This window comes from Periophthalmus magnuspinnatus, chromosome 2 (genome assembly GCF_009829125.3).
Source record: "Periophthalmus magnuspinnatus isolate fPerMag1 chromosome 2, fPerMag1.2.pri, whole genome shotgun sequence".
Lineage (NCBI taxonomy): Eukaryota > Metazoa > Chordata > Actinopteri > Gobiiformes > Gobiidae > Periophthalmus > Periophthalmus magnuspinnatus.
Window position 1 is genome coordinate 15,954,353 of NC_047127.1, and position 18,380 is coordinate 15,972,732.

An 18,380-nucleotide genomic window follows, 5' to 3' on the forward strand; every position below is an offset into this window, starting at 1 on the left:
GTGTTATTTTTGTGTTTAGTTTTTATCTCTAGAATTGAATAATAAGATAATAAAATTAGTTTAATGACATACTGTGGAACAGTAGGGAAAGCATGAGGACAAGAAGGTGGGCCAAAAAAGTTTAATAACCTCTAAAGAAAAACACAGTTGAAGAAACGTAAATAAACTAAGAATAAATAAAGGCTATGTGCAGGTTACACCACCAGAGGGTGTCAAGGAGAGGCTGGAGGAGCACTAAAACAGGACTAGACCAGAACTAGACCAGAACTAGACCAGGACTAGACCAGGACTAAACCAGGACTAGACCAGAACTAAACCAGGACTAGACCGGGACTAAACCAGGATTAAACCAGGACTAGACCAGGACTAAACCAGGACTAAACCACACCAGCACTAAAACAGGACTAGACCAGGATTAAACCAGGACTAAACCAGGACTAAACCAGGATTAAACCAGGATTAGACCAGGTCTAAACCAGGACTAGACCAGGACTAACCGGGACTAGACCGGGACTAAACCAGGATTAAACCAGGACTAAACCAGCACTAAACCACACCAGCACTAAAACAGGACTAAACCGGGATTAAACCAGGACTAGACCAGGACAAGACAGGACTAGACTAGGACTAAACCAAGACTACACCACACCAGGTCTAAACTAAACCAGGACTAAACCAGGACAAAACCGAGAATAAACCAGACCAGGACTAAACCAGGGCCAAATGAAGACCAGACCGGGTGGATCATGGGGAACGTGAAGGACAAGAACGAAGAGAGATGAGAGCAAACAGAAGACAAAGAGGTGAGAAATTATAGAAAGTGTTTGTAAATATTTGTGAAGTATTTTGAGGATTCTGAGTTGGGATTTAAACCTCTTTAACTTTACACAAAAGCCATGTTTTCAAATGTGAAACAAATGTGTCCTAAAGATTGACTTCACAAAACACTGATGCCATGAAAGGAGAATCTGTAAACAGGACCAATATGTTGAGTTTGGAAATCTCACATTGCCTGTCAGGCTCAGTCCTGTTTAGTGTTCCATTGTCACCTGCTCGTCACCATGGACATGTTTTTGATTTACTGGAATGTTGCACAGCCTGGCATTAAACTGATTCAGTTGTTTTTTAACACTCATCCTGGTGGTTGCTGTTGCTGATATGTTGTATAAGCAGCTCTTGAGGTCAAAATGAGTCCAGTATGTGCTGTCTGCATCTGATTGTTAAGAGTTTTATTGAAGTGCGCGATAGCATGCTAGTTGTTGTTTGCGTTGCAGTGATGGCCTCTGAGAGTTGTGAAAAGTGTTTATAAACTCATTGTGGTGAATAATTAGGATGCTCAGAATGCATAAGGCAAGTGAGGAATAGCTTTGGACACTGCAAACTGTTTAAAATGAACTTCTGTTTTTCATGTTTTTAAGACATAAAAAATCCAGGTACAGAGACTTTACATGTATCTGATGCAGGGGCCAAATGTAGTGACTTAAGTCCGGTTTGAGCATTTACTGCTGCTGTTGGGTTTCTCTGGGGAGTCTGAGGTGCAGTGGTTTATCTGGGGAAATACAAACAGAAAACAGTGGACAGGGCACATGACACTGACACTTCAGTTATTTAGGATTTAAAGGAACTTTAACTTTAAACTCCATAAACATGACACCTCTGTGTCCCCAGACACGAGCTCAGCATGTTCAAATGAAATGTAACTTCTACTGATAACTATCGTGATGCTGACTTATTCTTTAGCACAAAAACATTAGATGCGATGTCATTTAAGCTATAATGCGGTGTTTTGGTTCTTAATTATCCATCCACGAAACAGAATGAGCTTCTCATGAGCCTCTCATTTGTGTGGCCAGTTTCAGTGCCGCTGTCTAGTTGGTTTAAACCTCTGATCTGAATGGTCACTACCACTGTTCCCTCCAAGCTGGGCGCATGCGCAATTGCGCACTGCTGTCACGGTCTCCGCGCACAGAAAGGCTGTGTCCCAATTCGCCAAATGCACCCTTCAAGGGTCCTTACGAAGTACTCTTCAAAAGTGTAGTTTCAAGGTTCCGGTCGAGAATCTGCCCTCCTCAGTGTAGCCTCCATCTTGCTGAAGTGGGACAGGCCCACACCACGGACCGCACTTCCACCTCTGTCTTTGAGCGTACGATACGTACATTACGTACGTTATTTTAATGATTTATTATTTAATAGAAAAAAAGTCAAGATGTCGTTGTCACAGCCGTTTCTTTCTGTTTAGATTGAATATCAATAGGCAAATATAACGTTCGAGGTGATTTTTTTACTCAATTGTAGCTACTTCATAACTTAAACAAAATATACCTTGTGAAAACGTAATAACAGAGACAGAGGTAAAAATATAATTTCTACATTCATAGTCTATAAACCAGAGAACACTGATTAGTGGTACATATAGTGGGATATTGCAGTTTAATGGTTTGGTATTTTGGCCAGTTGCTACACCACTTTAATAACAGTAGAGGGCACTGTTTCCCTTCTATGCCGTGCCAGTTCTTTTCATCTGATTATTATAAGGTATTTTCTAGCAGTGCAGTGCTACATCAAGCTAGTATCTTGATTTACTAACACGAAGGTAAATGACACGTGCCCACGAGGGGCGCAGACCTATGGAATGTATCGGAACTCATGAAGATTTTGTGCACGTCTCAGGACTCTCTTCTGTCCTTTCCTCAGAGTCCGTTGCTTCATTGTTCACATTACCTGTGTGCAACTCATTAAACCCTTCTGACTTTACGTTTCAGTCTCTTGGTCTTTGCCGCTTACAATAGAAACGAGCATTCTTACATTATTCTTATTGCAGTAATAATTTTTAATGATAATAATGTCTTCTTATTGTCTAGCAATAACTCCACATTCCTTTATTCCATGTAACTCCTTTTTAATCATCAAACACACTGTACAGATCTTTATTCAGATTTAACAGTTTCATATCGCTCTGTTGTAGATGAGGTAAACCAGTACGAACATTTGAACGTGTATTGCGCAACGGACTCCATTTTCTTCTCTTTTTTGCGTAGCCGCGGTGCATGACGGGATATAGAAGTGCGTGAAGTGTGCACGGATGCAGGCTTCGGTTACGTCCGATCTCCATGGAAACGGTGCAAAGGGAAGGGCAGGTTTGTCGGGCGCATTCAGTAGGGTGGGTTGAAATGGGACAGCCCTTGTCGCGCCGGAAATCACGTCACTGCCCTTCGAACCGCCCTTCCAATGGTGATTCTAAGGCCAGGTGGGCGAATTGAGACACAGCCAAAGTCTGCGCTGCGCACAAAAAAATCGAACCGGAATTGAAAATAAAATAAACAACACAACAATTCATGCTGCGCTATTTTTCAATGTGAGTCAGTGAGTGTGACCGGCGACTAGCTGCTCCAGCCAATTATGTGATTCACATACGTATTTGCGCAGTTTATCAACGCCATTGACAGGCTCCTCATGTGCCGCTACCAGAGTTTTGGCCGACGTGGAGTGAAGACTCGCTATGCTGCTAATTGCTGTTTAACGCCTTAACGTTCCGACGGCCCGCCCTCGGGCAAAGATCCGCGTAATTGCGTAATTTTACGCACTGTTTTGCAGCAGTTTTGTGTTTTAAATATGACGAAACGGACAAAACAACGGAAGTACGCGACCGAGGACACTGTGGATGTTTGTACATGTTAAACTAGAGGCATCTCGGACCCAGAACGGTTCGTGGAACCGAGTGAAGATCTCATGGTGGACTCAGGAGTAAAGGACCTTGATGTTTTGATGGATTGGATGAAGTTCCTGATCGGTAAGCGTGGTTTATTCTGCTATTGACTTAATTGTGGGTCAAATGTGTATTATGTGTCATCATTAGCATTAGCTAATGCCAATCTGTGCCCCCCTATACAAATACACATTATATATTGTGTTTTGATATGATATGTAAATGTACAGTAATAGAGCAGCTGGGTGTGCAGATACAGATTCCTCTCAGTGTGTATTGGTCATAGTTTATGAGTTGTGAAAATCAAGCAAAAGCTTCACACATTGGCTTATACTCATAATACAAGTCAGAGCTTTATCATAAAAATGTTACGTGTGTTTTCAACATTGGAGTTTACAGTTGTCTTGGTTTGGTTGGAAGCTCATGTTTTGCCATAGTTAAAATTTAAATATTTATATTTCCAATAGCATTAACATACTACACAGGTCATGAGTTAGATTTTTGTCATTTTCATTGTATAAGTGGGCTAAAGCACTTAATTAAAAGTCTTATAATAGAAATGTAAATGCGGTAATTTGATTCTTTTAATAAACCATTTAACTTGGATGGATGCGATGCAGCATGACCACAGTGCGCACGTCTTATGTTGCTCACAGTGGTCCATGGGACCGCTCAGGGAGTTTATGTGTTTGCTCAGACTGGTGAAATTTAGAGGGAGCATTGGTCACTATCTAAACCCCAGCACCTGTAGCCAATCATGAATCAGTGATAGTGAATTCTGGAGAAATCTTTCACGTGAGGCCTGTCCATATACTGAGAATGAGACACTTGTGTCTCTGTCTGAGGGCTAAGGCTCTGGGAACACAGGTCAGTTGTGATTGAAGTAACTTAAAACCGCAAGAGGTAGGACACATGCAGGTACTTTAATACTCCAAAAATATATATTCAGTTTTGTTTTGCCCTTGAAGGGCGCCTGTACCCTGAACATCCCGCGGGTGCTCTTCAGCATCAGAAACATCTGCTGCCTGCTCAGGTACGCCCCTACAGGAGAGCACAAGGACCAGGGAGGATGGGAGGGCATCTAACACACAGAGACCCACAGTTAGGAGGGGAGGGCATCTGACACATAAGGAGGGCATCTGATGAACATGGACACACAGGGATACAGGTGCACGGGAGGGCATCTGACCCACTAGGTTGTGTTTTTCATGTTTCTGATTGGACCAAAGCACTAGATTCTGACAATGTGCGCCAAAGAGAGAGCCATCATCACCACCGTGTTACTGGTGAGAGAAAGTGAGGAGGAAGATGAGAGGAGGAGGAGAGTGACAGGAGGAAGGGTGAGAGGAGGAAGAGGAGATAGGGAGGAAGAGGAGGGGGGAGAGAAGAAGGGAGGTGGGAGAGGAGTCGGAGAGAGGAGAAGAGGGAAGTAGAGAGAGGAAGAGAGAGAAAGGTAGGAGGAGGAGGATAAGAAGGGGATAGATGGCAGAGGGAAGAGAGTAAAAGAAGAGATGAGAGAGGAGGGGGAGACAAAAGAAAGAGGAGGGAAGAGGGGGAGAAAAAATACAGTAGATGAGGAGGAAAGGAGCAGAGAGGAGACGAGTGAAGGAGAGAGGACAGAGGAGATGAGTGAAGGAGAGAGGACAGAGGAGACGAGTGAAGGAGAGATGATTCCAAATGATTCTAGTGAAGATGTATAGAGTTTTAAAACACAGTGGAGCACTTCCTGTATCACCACATGATGACATCACAAGATGGAACAGAGTGTTTTCAATTTGAGAGAAGAACTCAGCCTAAATATGCAGGCTTGTGTGTTAAACATGTGTGAATGAAACAAAACACAACTCCAGCTCTGTTTGTGATGAGGAAATAACATAACATTCATCAGAAAATAGCGTAATATGGAACCTTTAAACCATATTTTATAATTATTCAAAGTGCTTTGTACTTTGCAGTGACATCTCTCTGGGTGTGTTCTACCTGTATGCCTATGGAGGTATATTCAGCAGTTACCAGGTGTTTGATTTTCAACAAAAAGGTGAGAGGGACTGAAAAACTGTTGGCTAATGCTAGCTAGCTTGTGACTGTAATGTTATTTGAGAGGGATTTGTTTAACAGCACAATCAGCTCACCTGTTGAAATAAGTTCTTTATGTCCAGATTGTGTTCAAATAAAGCTCAGATTAAAGACTAACTTGAGTAACTGAGCTTCAGACAGAGTGGTGCCTTCAGATAGCATCACACCCCCAGGGTATCAATACAAATAAATGGATGGAGCTTTCTGTGTTGATGACACAGGCTTTTACAGCTCAGCACTACTGTATTTTTGTACTTTCCACAAACTGACACTTAACTGATATAAAACTATATAAATATTTAGCCCAGGTCCTGCCCACCAAACTAAGACTCAGAGCAGTCAATGAACCTGCCATCAGGACCTGAACTGTTTGTGCCTCCCTCTCCTCAGGTACAGTCTCTTACATGCCCTACACCAGGCTCACTCTTTTTATTTCACATTGTTTTTCAAAATCTAGAAGCTCGAATCTGATTGGACAACAGAGATCTTTACATTGGATTATTATTGTTGTTACTCAGGACGGGCGCAGCCAAAGTCTGTTGTGTCATCTGCTGCTTAATCCAACACCAGCCCTTCATATAAAGTCATTTAGACTGAAACACATTTGATCACATGTCAAATAAAATAAGCTCTTCATCAAAGAGTTTCCTGCTGGAGGATTATGGCACATGGCAGCACACGGGACTGTGCATGTTCTTCCTGTGTCTGTGTGGAGTTTGCATGTTCTTCCTGTGTTTGAGTGGAGTTTGCATGTTCTGTCTGGGTGGGTCAAATGCAGAGGACAGATTTCCCCACAGGGACAATAAAGTGTAGTTGACCTTAATGTTTGTGTCTGGGAGTGGAATTGTTGAGCCTGTGGTGTGAGGGTGCTGCTGTACCTGTATGTGTCTGAGGACGGGAGCGACGGGAGCGACGGGAGCGACAGGTGTGACAGGTGAGCTCTTCTTTGTGTGTTTAAATCCCTGACATTTCACTGAGCTCCAGCAGATCAAGTTCAGTCTTTAATCAGACCTCTGCTCCTGTAAGACCGGACAAAAGCTGGGACTGAAACAGCACTGAACCAGGACTGAACCAGGACTGAACCAGGACTGAACCAGGACTGAACCAGGACTGAACCAGGACTGAACCAGCACTGAACCAGCACTGAACCAGCACTGAACCAGCACTGAACCAGCACTGAACCAGCACTGAACCAGCACTGAACCAGGATTAAAACAGGACTAAACCAGGACTGAACCAGGAATAAACCAGGAATAAACCAGCACTGAACCACCACTGAACCAGGACTAAACCAGAACTGAACCAGGACTAAAACAGGACTGAACCAGGACTGAACCAGGACGAAAGCTTAATATGAAATATCATCACACAGTGTTATACAGAGCCCACAGGGAGGGCATCTGACACACAGAGACATTTCAGAACATGTTTGTACAGATCTGACACAGTTAGAGGGAATCTGACATCATTAGTTGTATCAGATTCACACATGACATTCTCCATTAAACTGTTGCTGTCTAAATGTTTTTTTTTTGTTCAGAGAGAGAGAGGGAGGAGCAGACACCTGGAGAGGAGACAAGGAGCCAGGAGGCTAGGACAGAGGAGACGGGAGCTAGGAGGCGAGGACAGAGGAGACGAAGAGCTAGGAAACAAGGACAGAAGAGACGAGGAGCTAGGAAACAAGGACAGAGGAGGCAAGCGAGGAGACAGGAGGGAGCATCAAGCAGGAAAGCCTCGCAGCCGATCAGGTCTGGAATGATTTTAATTCACTTTAAAAAAAAAAAAAAAAAATTTGCTGAAATTTTAAAAAATTATTCAAAATAAGATGCGAATTTTACAGATGATTTTTATTGTAAATTATATTCTCTTTATTTATATTTATTATTATTTATTTATTTTATTTTTATTTTATAAGATTTTCTCCTGATTCTCGTTCGGTCCTGGTTTAGTCCTGTTTCATCTTTCGTCCTGGTTTAATCCCTGGTTCAGTCCGGCTTTAGCCCCTGGTTTAGTCCCTGGTTCTGTTGTATACTCCTGGTTTAATCCTGCTTTAGTCCCTGGCTAAGTCCTGCTTTAGTCCCTGGCTAAGTCCTGCTTTAGTCCCTGGCTAAGTCCTGCTTTAGTCCCTGGCTAAGTCCTGCTTTAGTCCCTGGCTAAGTCCTGCTTTAGTCCCTGGCTAAGTCCTGCTTTAGTCCCTGGCTAAGTCCTGCTTTAGTCCCTGGCTAAGTCCTGCTTTAGTCCCTGGCTAAGTCCTGCTTTAGTCCCTGGCTAAGTCCTGCTTTAGTCCCTGGCTAAGTCCTGCTTTAGTCCCTGGCTAAGTCCTGCTTTAGTCCCTGGCTAAGTCCTGCTTTAGTCCCTGGCTAAGTCCTGCTTTAGTCCCTGGCTAAGTCCTGCTTTAGTCCCTGGCTAAGTCCTGCTTTAGTCCCTGGTTCTGTCATCGTATACTCCTGGTTAATCCTGATTTAGTCCTGGTTTAGTCTGGGTTCAGTCCTAGTTTAGTCCTGGTTTAGTTCAGGTTTAGTCTGGGTTAACTTCTGATAGAATGTAATTATTTATGAAAAATGATATATTTGTATAAAATAATAAAATAACACGCGTATTTGTGTTTGTCTCAGATATGTCTCTGTAAATATAACGTGGGGTTTGAAGTGTGTGTGAGTGTGTGAACCAACGTCTGGAAAATCACCAGAAAATTCCATTTTAAAACCATATTAAGAACAAAATATTTGACCAATAATTTAATTTAATTTAAAGTCTGACTTTTGCTTTGAGGTTTTAGTCAAATTCGTTGACATGAAACATAAGTATTTCCAATATTTTTCCTTTTTGTCTGTATATTTGTTTGTCCCTATTGTGAGATTCTGGATTATTCTATGAGCCGCTCTTAAAATATAAACAACCAAACATAAACCCCAAAATCCATGAATGAAAAACGATGATGATAATAATAATTTTAAAAAAAAAGTGAAATGATGATCTTTCAGAAATAATTTAGCATAATTATAATTTAAAAACAACTAAATCTCTCATAAACTCAGTCCTATCTAAACCACAGAGTACACATAAACACAGTTATTTATTTACAAAATCTTAGAAATCTTACAAACAGCCCGAGCGTCTCTAAACACCCGGCTGTATACACACGTGTGTGTTTATATATCCACTGTGTGAGCCGCTGTTTCATGTTCAAATGCTCAAATGTATCTAAATTTAAAAATATTAAAAATATATAGTTGTATGTGATTTTTTTTTTCTTTTGGCTGTAGAAAATGGCTGTAGTGTTCTGTTCAAATGTTTAGGTGAAACTCCAAAGTGTTTTTTGCAGGTAGATTTGATTCATATTTGATTCACATTTTGATTTGATTTTTATTTGATTTGGATCTGCACTGTGAGGGAAATGTATGTGAAAGTCCTGTTGAATACAGGGATTTGTGCTGATTTAAATGTTTTATGATTTTTTTTTTTGTGCCAAAATCCCGTAAAGAAAGTGTCAAATGTGCAGAGTATGAGCCCAGGCCGAGAGCTGGACTCAGGCTCGTCTCAGATCTCACTTTGGGAATCGTTTAGTCTCGCTCATATTTCTCAAAATGTGTGTTCAGTTGAATTATAATTTTTATGTATTTATTTATTTGTTTAAAAACATGGAAAAGTGCAAGAGAAAGATGTAGGTTCATTTCCATCTACCCAAATCTTTCTCTTACACTGTTCCACCAGCATGAAGCCGATACAACAGGAAATATACAGCATATCAATATATACTTAGGCCAAAGTCCTCGTTCAGACCTGGTTTAGTCCTGTTTCAGTCCTGGTTCAAATCTGGTTTAGTCCTAGTTTTGACCTGGTTCTGTCCTGGTTTAGTCCAGGTTCAGACCTGGTTCAGACCTGGTTCAGACCTGGTTTAGTCCCGGTTAAGACCTGGTTCAGTCCTCGTTCAGACCTGGTTCTGTCCTGGTTTAGTCCAGGTTCAGACCTGGTTCAGACCTGGTTCAGTCCTGGTTTAGTCCCGGTTAAGACCTGGTTCAGTCCTGGTTTAGTCCCGGTTAAGACCTGGTTCAGTTCTCTGTGGTTATTTGTAGTGTTTGTTTATTCAGTCATTAAGTCATTATGTTTTTATCAGAGTCCATTCATCCTCTCCACACACCCCTCCTTTCCTCCTCTCCTCCCCCACCCTCAAAATGCCTCTCTCCTCCTCCTCTCCTCTTCGTCGTCTAAGCACCAATTTTAATATATTTACATCCAAACATCATCGTCTGTAATTAGACCTACTTTTGTCCTGGTTTTGTCCCTGGTTCAGTCCTGGCTCAGTCTCTGGTTCAGTCTTGGTTTAGTCCTGGTTTACATCTGGTTAGGACCTGGGTTATTCCCTGGTTTAGTTCCTCATTTAGTCCCTGGTTCAAACCTGATTTGGTCCCTGGTTCAGTTCCTGGTTTAGACCCTGGTTTAAACCTGGTTTAGACCCTGACTAAAGGCTCATATTGAAATGCTGTTGTTTCAGATGAAGGTAGAGGGCGCTCCAGAATCCAGTCCAGACCCGAATCCTGGCTCAGATCCTGGTCCAGACCCCAGTCCAGGTCTTGGTCCTGGTCCTGGTCCAGGTCTTGGTCCTGGTCCGGGCTCAGACCGGTGCATGTGGCGCCTGCTGTCGGCTGTAGAACGCTCACTAGAGGCCGGGCGAGAGAAGGGTGACCCCACAGAGAGACAGCTCCGAGTCCGACTGGAGGAACCAGAGCTGTGGAGAAGGTTCAACTGTCTCACCAATGAGATGATCGTCACCAAGACTGGCAGGTAAGACCAAGACCAAGACAGGGACCACACCAGGACCAAGGACTAGACCGGGACCAGACCTAAGACCAAAACTAAACCAGGACTAAAGACGGAGAGGGTCAGAGCTGTGGAGGAGGTTCAACTGTCTCAGCAACGAGATGATCATCACCAAGACTAGGACCAAGTCCAGTCCAAGACCAAAGACCAGGATCAGGCTCAGAACACATATACACGCACGCACACAAACACCCCCCCACACACACACACCCACCCACACACACACACACACACACACACATATATATATATAAAAATCCAGATTATTCTCAGATTAGAATGTGATGATGCCATACTCCCTGATGGGGTCAGTTTTCTCTCTATTGATGATATTGTACTTTACCATGAAATCTCCAAAAGGTAAATTCACAAATGTTGAACCTGATCATTTCTGTTACTGACTAAACCCAAGAACTCACTGTATGACAACACAAATCTATAACACCACAAAATGCTTTAAATATGATTGGCCGATAAAATGTGGTGATGTCGTCTGAAACCCGGGATAGAGCTTTTTCTCCAGGTCAGCGACTGAGATTCTCGTCGAAGAGGAAGCGCCAACACAAACAGAAGTACAGCTTTGGCACAAGTCCTTCAGAATCTGTTATAAGCCGGTCCTGGTACTGTTTGGTGCTGGTTTAGGTCTGATTATGAACTGGTTCTCTTTCAGTCTGGTTGTAATCACCGTCTTTTTCTGGTTCCAGATCTTGTTGGCCTGGTTATAATCCCGCATTTGTTTTACAGGAGGATGTTTCCGGTCCTAAAGGTGTCGGTCTCGGGTCTGGATCCCAGATCCATGTACTCATTCCTGTTGGACTTTGCACCTGCCGACAGGTGCAGGTGGAAGTTTGTGAACGGGGAATGGGTGTCAGCAGGACGTGCGGAGGGGCGGGGCCTGTCTGCGGAAGGACGTGGTCAGTCCTCAGAGGGGCGGGGCCTGCCATCAGAGGGGCGAGGTCAGGCTGAGGGGCGGGGCCATGGGGGTGTGTACATTCATCCTGATTCGCCGAACTTCGGGTCTCACTGGATGAAGGCGGCCGTCAGCTTCAGCAAAGTCAAACTCACCAACAGGAGCGGCCCTGCCAGCGGACAGGTGAGGTCCTGTCTACTCCTCTCTGTTCCTATTTGCTCCTCTCTACTCCTCTCTGCTCCTGTGTACTCCTCTCTGCTGTCCTCTGCTCTCTCACTGCTCCTCTCTACTCCTCTCTGCTCCTCTCTGCTCCTGTGTACTCCTCTCTGCTGTCCTCTGCTCTCTCACTGCTCCTCTCTACTCCTCTCTGCTCCTCTCTGCTGTCCTCTGCTCTCTCACTGCTCCTCTCTGCTCCTGTGTACTCCTCTCTGCTGTCCTCTGCTCTCTCACTGCTCCTCTCTACTCCTCTCTGCTCCTCTCTGCTGTCCTCTGCTCTCTCACTGCTCCTCTCTGCTCCTCTCTGCTCCTCTCTGCTCCTCTCTGCTCCTCTCTGCTCCTCTCTACTCATCTCTACTCATCTCTGCTCATCTCTACTCCTCTCTACTCCTCTCTACTCCTCTCTACTCCTCTCTACTCCTCTCTACTCTTCTCTACTCTTCTCTACTCCTCTCTGCTACTCTCTACTCCTCTCTGCTCCTCTCTACTCCTCTCTGCTGCTCTCTACTCCTCTCTGCTGCTCTCTGCTCCTGTCTGCTCCTCTCTGCTCCTGTCTGCTCCTCTCTGCTCCTCTCTTTCAGTTTTTTATTTGACAAGAAACTTTAACAAAAAATGAAATAATACAGTTTGGGAGATTGTCCTGAAAATGCAATTAACACATTTTAATAAATAAATGTATAAAAAGTTTCATTCAATAAACCAAAACAAGACCTGGTTCAGTCCCGGTTCAGTCCCGGTTCAGTCCCGGTTCAGTCCCGGTTCAGTCCCGGTTCAGTCCCGGTTCAGTCCCGGTTCAGTCCCGGTTCAGTCCCGGTTCAGTCCTGGCTCAGTTCTGGTTCACTTCTGGTTCACTTCCAGGTTTTGTCTGGGTTCTGAGTGGATGAGAGACTCTGTGTAATTATCCACTCACCTCAGCTCTCCACACAACAGTTTTATAATGGAGCACTACAGACAGGACTAGACAGGGATTTAAACCAGGAACTAAACCTGGATCTAAACTAGGACTAAAGCAGTATTGAACCAGGACTGAACCAGGACTTAAACCAGGAATGAAGTGGGACTAGATCGGGACTTAACCAGGAATTAGACCAGGAGTAAAGTGGGACTAGACTGGGACTAAAGAGAAACTAAATCAGGACTAAACCAGGGACTAACCAGAACTAATCGGGGGACTAAAGCAGGACTAAACCAGGACTAAAACCCAATTAAACCATGACTAAACCAGGATTAAACCAGGACTAAAATCGAATTAAACCAGGACTAAACCAGGACTAAACTAGGTTTAAATGTTCTTTGTATTCTATATTTGCATTGTGGTTGGCGGTTCAAATCTTGCCCTAGTCGATTCTGTTGTTGTGCCTCTGGGCGAGACACTTCCGCCTGACTTTCCCTTCTGTCAGTGTGTGCGGTGGGAGGGCATCTGGGGTAAACATGGCTGAAGTCCACTCTTTAATCTTTTTGTTTGAATAAGTTTGTTTTGCTTTGGTGAAGTGGCCTCTCGTGCACGCTCACGTGCATGCTCTCATGCACTCCCTCATGTGCACAGGCCTGGCACGCTGCTTGTTTATGTTTACCCATTATCTGTGCACGTGAGCGCGCACGCTAATGAAATAATTGCTGGTTATTTGTACATTATGGTAATTATGTTTTTTACCACAGATTCATTTGGCCTGGCTTTGAGAGGTGCGCACGTGTGCGTGTGTGTGTGCGCATGTGAAAGCCTCGGTGTGTGAGTGTGCATGTGAAAGCATGTGTGTAAGTCTGTGTGTGTGTGTGTGCGCATGTGAAAGCATCGCTGTGTATGTGTGTGAGTTAGCAGAGGCTTTCATGTGCACGCTCACACACACAGACACGTGCACACCCTCAGGTCACAGTCCTCAGAGCTGTTTGTTCAGACTTAATTGCAGCTTGTTAAACATCAACAACACTCCAGAACGGCCAATCATAGCACAGGAAGAGCTGCCAATCAGAACTACCCTCCAATCACAGAGCAGAGGTCCAAAACTTTCAGCCAATTAGAGAGCAGGACTGTGAGAAGAAGTTGATTTAACAGAAGCAGATCTGAGACAGACTCTAAAGTGTCTTTATAATTACATCACCATTCTTCACTTTGCACCCACAGCTGCCCCAGGGCAGACTGACAGCACAGAGGCTGCCAACCACTGACCACCACAGACACCACATTAAAGGCCCCACACTCAGGACTCCAGATGCCCCCATGTTTGGCCCCGAGTGGAGAGTATAGCAGACAAGAGAGAAGACAGTGAGAGACCTAGAGTAGAGACTTGCAAACAGACCAGACCAGGCTAGACCAGGGAAAGTTGTCATGGGGTTGAATAAATTCATGTTGTTCGCCAATAGCACTTGAGTGTTCACCTCATTCATCAAATTAATGTCCAAAAGACTGACTCCTGTGGGAGTCAGACCATGACATCCACTGTCTGCCCTGTTAACTTTGTAAAATGAACCTTGTTTGGCTTTTGGCGAATCGTAACTTTCAAGCTGTGATTGCTGATTGCTGAGCTAAAGAGGCTCTCAGAGAGCGAGCGACAGCGCCTCACCTGTGTGCTGTCTCGTTGCACACAGGTGACCACAACATACACATGAATGAGACTCTGAACACGTCCTGTGTAGGGCCTTTATACAGGCAAGGCAGGGGAAGTGCTTTGCCTAAGGACACAACAGCATGCAAAGACCAGACCTGGTTCAGACTCGGTTTCTGTCTTACAGATCGTGCTAAACTCGCTGCACAGATACGAGCCTCAGATTCATATCGTGAGTGTCGGCTCCAGACACAGACTCGTGTCCAACGTGTCTTTCAGCGAGACGCAGTTCATCGCTGTCACAGCCTATCAGAACGAGGAGGTACTGCAAATCCCATAATGCACCTCACATACAGCAGATCAAAACAAGGAGGTAAGACTCCCATAATACACTTCACCTTTCATACAGGTGATTGGAACAAGGAGGTATTACAAGTCCCATAATACACCTTACCTCACATACACATCTTCAGAATGAGGAGGTAAGACTATGACTCCCATAATGCACCTCACAGAACACACGGCTCAGTGACAGCCTATGAGAATAAAGAGGTAGGACTACAGGTCCTATAATGCACCACAGAATATGTCACTTTCATGTGGTGTCAGATAAACCATAAATACAACTTTCCGAGTTGATGTTGTACATGAACGCTGCACCAAGTCGTTTGTTCAAGTCAGAGAAGTGGGAAGAGTTGTGACGTCAGAGTCAAAACTGCTTGTGTTTTTCAGATCACGGCTCTGAAGATCAAATACAACCCTTTCGCCAAAGCTTTCCTGGACGCCAAGGAGAGGTCTGACTATACACTAAACACACTAACAACACACTAACAACACACCAACAACACACTAACAACAGACCATAGACTGGACTTGGACTGCGAGATGCCACCCACAGCAGTTACAGACAAAATAGCAAAATAGAAACACCAGGATCATGTAGAGCGGGTTAATACGAACATTTAAGACCAAAATGACGAGTCTGACAGCAGCAGTTACAGAGAGAGGGGACACGCTTTCTCAGGGAGTGAATTGAATTAGAAAGTTGATGAGCCACATCGTGCCCATGTTCACTTGCTGTTTTTTTGTTTTTTTTTATTTTATGAAAGAGAAAAACTAAAAAGTATGGTTACATTATGTCTGTCTTCATACTTAAAAAATCTGTCCCACTTAAAACAATGAGTTTCAAACTACTGCAAATAAATGTTTCACTTTTTAAGGAAATTTAAAGAATTTAATTTAATGTTTTCATTATTTGTCTTCTGCAGGAACCCGAACGGAAGGAATTTACCAGAACCTGAGACCAGAGTAGGGATCCAGTCCTGTGAGTAAACTAGGACTAAGCCAGGACTAAATCAGAATGAAACCAGGACTAAACCAGGACTGAACCAAGGTTAACCAGGACTAAACCAGGAACAAACCAGGACCTAACAAAAACTGAACCAGGTCTAAACCAGCACTGACCCAGTTTGTCTCTGGTCCAGGTCCGGGCTGGTCACTGTGTCCAGGCTCAGGAGGCGGGGCTTATCCCTACCATCACCATGGATACAAGCATCACGGTTATCACGGATATCCAGGAAGACACACTCCCTACCCCACCCCCCTGCTGCAGCCCCGTCCACAGCACCCAGGTAAGTCAGATGCCCTTCTATAGAACATAGACAGGAGTTTTCCAGCTTTAGTCCTTGGTTTAGCCCTGGTTTACTCCTTGGTTTAGCCCTGGTTTAGTCCTGGTTTAGTCTAGGTTTAGCCCTGGTTTAGACCTGGTTTAGCCCTGGTTTAGTCCTGGTTTATTTTTGTTTTAATTTAACTCTTTTCTTGTTGCAGTTTGTGAAGTTGAGGGCTGGAGTTCTCCTCAGGCTCCTCACAGCTCCAGGTGAAAAGTCCCAGAATGAGGCTTTAATCCTCATATTGTTTATAGATTAAAGATTTAGTTTCTTGTATTGATCTTTATATTTAAATATTGGGTTTGTTCCAGTCAGCTTTGTCTTTGGACCTGCACCGACATAAGCCCTGCCCCCTCGCCATGCTCCTCGCTCCACGGACCAATCAGTAGTGACGGCCTCCTGCAGCCAGCCAATCACAGCCGAGGGGGCGGGTCCACGTGGCCTCCAGGACCCACCCATTCATTCTGATTGGTTTGGACGATGACGAGGACCAATTCTGTTCCTGCTCCAAGAGATTTATGTGAAATATCTAAACCAGGACTGAACCAGGACTAGACTAAGACCAAACCAAGACTGAAACAGTACTAAAACGCAACTAAACCAGGGACTAGACACGGACTGGACTAGGATTAAAGCAGGACTAAACTGGGATTAAACAAAGACTGAACAGGAATTTAATAAGAGATTTGGCCATGGAATAAACCAGGACTAAAGCGAAACTAAACCAGGACTGAAACAGGACAAAACCAGGACTGAAACAGGACAAAAACAGGACTGAAACAGGACTAATGATGGACTGAAACAGGACTAATGAAGGACCGAAACAGGACAAAACCAGGACTAAAACAGGGCTAATGATGGACTAAAACAGGACTAATGATGGACTAAAACAGGACTAATGATGGACTGAAACAGGACTAATGATGGACTGAAACAGGACTAATGATGGACTGAAACAGGACTAATGATGGACTGAAACAGGAATAAAACAGGACCAATGCAGGACTAATGCAGGACTGAAACAGGACTGAAACAGGACTAAATTAGGCCTAAACCAGAACTGGACCACAGACTTCAAGACTTGTACAAACATTTTAAAACTAAAAAACAGATAATATTGTAAAATGGTCAGAACATGTTTGTTGTTGATGACACGTGTCTAACTTTGCCCTTCTAAAAGTCTAAATGTTGTAAACTTGTTATTTAATCGTTTATTTGTTGTGGTTTGTGTCAATAAAAGGTTTAAACTGATTCTAAAGTGAACTGTGGCTCTCTCTGGTGGACACTCACGACAACTGCAGCTCAACTTTTAGTTTATTTACACCAAAGACTTTAAAGAATATATATTTATATATAATAAACACTGCAACATCAGTTAAAATAGCCCTGGTCTAGTCCATATTTAGTCCCCATTTTAGTCGTGATTTACACCTGGTTTAGATCTGGTTTAATATGTTTAGTCTTGGTTAAGGCTTAGGTTTAGTCCTGGTTTAGACCTGGGTTAGTTCTGGTTTAGTACCTGGTTTAGTCCTGGGTTAGTCCTTTAGTCCCTAGATATTCATTAGAGCAGGTATCAATACTAAAAAAAGAAATGAACTGCCTTTTCTTCTTGTTTGTTAGTTTCTACTTAGATAAAGAATTCACTTGAAACAGACATAAAGTCCAAAGAATTTACTTAATTAAATTGTTGAGCAATACTTGTACAAGTAGACAGTGTTGATATTCCCACGCTGAGACTGAAAGTTTACACCTATACAATAAGTTTTATACACAAACTATAGTGTGATGTTACCATGGTTTAGACTCAGCGCCTCTTCGTTCGTGCACAGACTAGTCAGGCCTCGCCGCACAGTCCAATCAGACTGGGACGAGCATCCTTCCGGGGCATTGCCTGGGTAACATAACATCATCCCTGTCACTAGTCATTGGCCTGTTTAGTTTGTTATTAAATACACTGGAATATCATGAGTTTATGTGGACATATCTCACAGCTGTGATCAGGCCCCATCCTCACATGACCTCAGTTTAGTTTTTTTTTTTTTAATCCAAGGTCAAAAACTGTCTACAGAGTGTCAAGCAGGGGGTGCAGTTTCCCCATCAGCCTCTACCTTTACTTCAAATTAATACTACTCAAGTACAAGTGTAAAGTAGTGCTCAAAGAAATCATTCAAGTAAAAGTAACCTTCAAAATAAAAGTGCATGTAAGGCAAAGGCTATTATTCTGGAATTAGAAAGTGTTTACAACATAAGTATGTCATCAGAGGTGGTAAGCTGCAAAATACTATTACTCAAGTAGAAGTACAAAGTAGAAGTGCAAGTGTCAGTGTGATATTTTTAAAAGAGACACAAAAATTTGCTAAACTAAATCATACCTGAAGAAGCTACAAGAAACACAAATGTCCAAATCATTACATATTGTTATATGAAGCTCAAGACACTTT

The 18,380-nt window shown here is 43.4% G+C and overlaps 2 protein-coding genes across 3 annotated transcripts in view; one reads left to right on the plus strand and one right to left on the minus strand.

Annotated features, from left to right (window-relative positions):
* The window catches only part of cdk15 (cyclin-dependent kinase 15), a 227,410-nt gene that overhangs the window by 177,702 nt on the left and 31,328 nt on the right, over nucleotides 1–18,380 (minus strand). The window lies entirely within an intron of this gene.
* LOC117381161 (T-box transcription factor TBX19-like) lies at nucleotides 4,951–16,407 on the plus strand. The gene is made up of 10 exons (XM_033978052.2): nucleotides 4,951–5,046; nucleotides 10,278–10,567; nucleotides 11,348–11,496; nucleotides 11,560–11,696; nucleotides 14,460–14,594; nucleotides 15,005–15,066; nucleotides 15,541–15,596; nucleotides 15,757–15,903; nucleotides 16,100–16,148; nucleotides 16,251–16,407. Exons 1-10 carry the CDS (start codon nucleotides 4,951–4,953, stop codon nucleotides 16,405–16,407), a joined length of 1,278 nt encoding a protein of 425 aa, XP_033833943.2.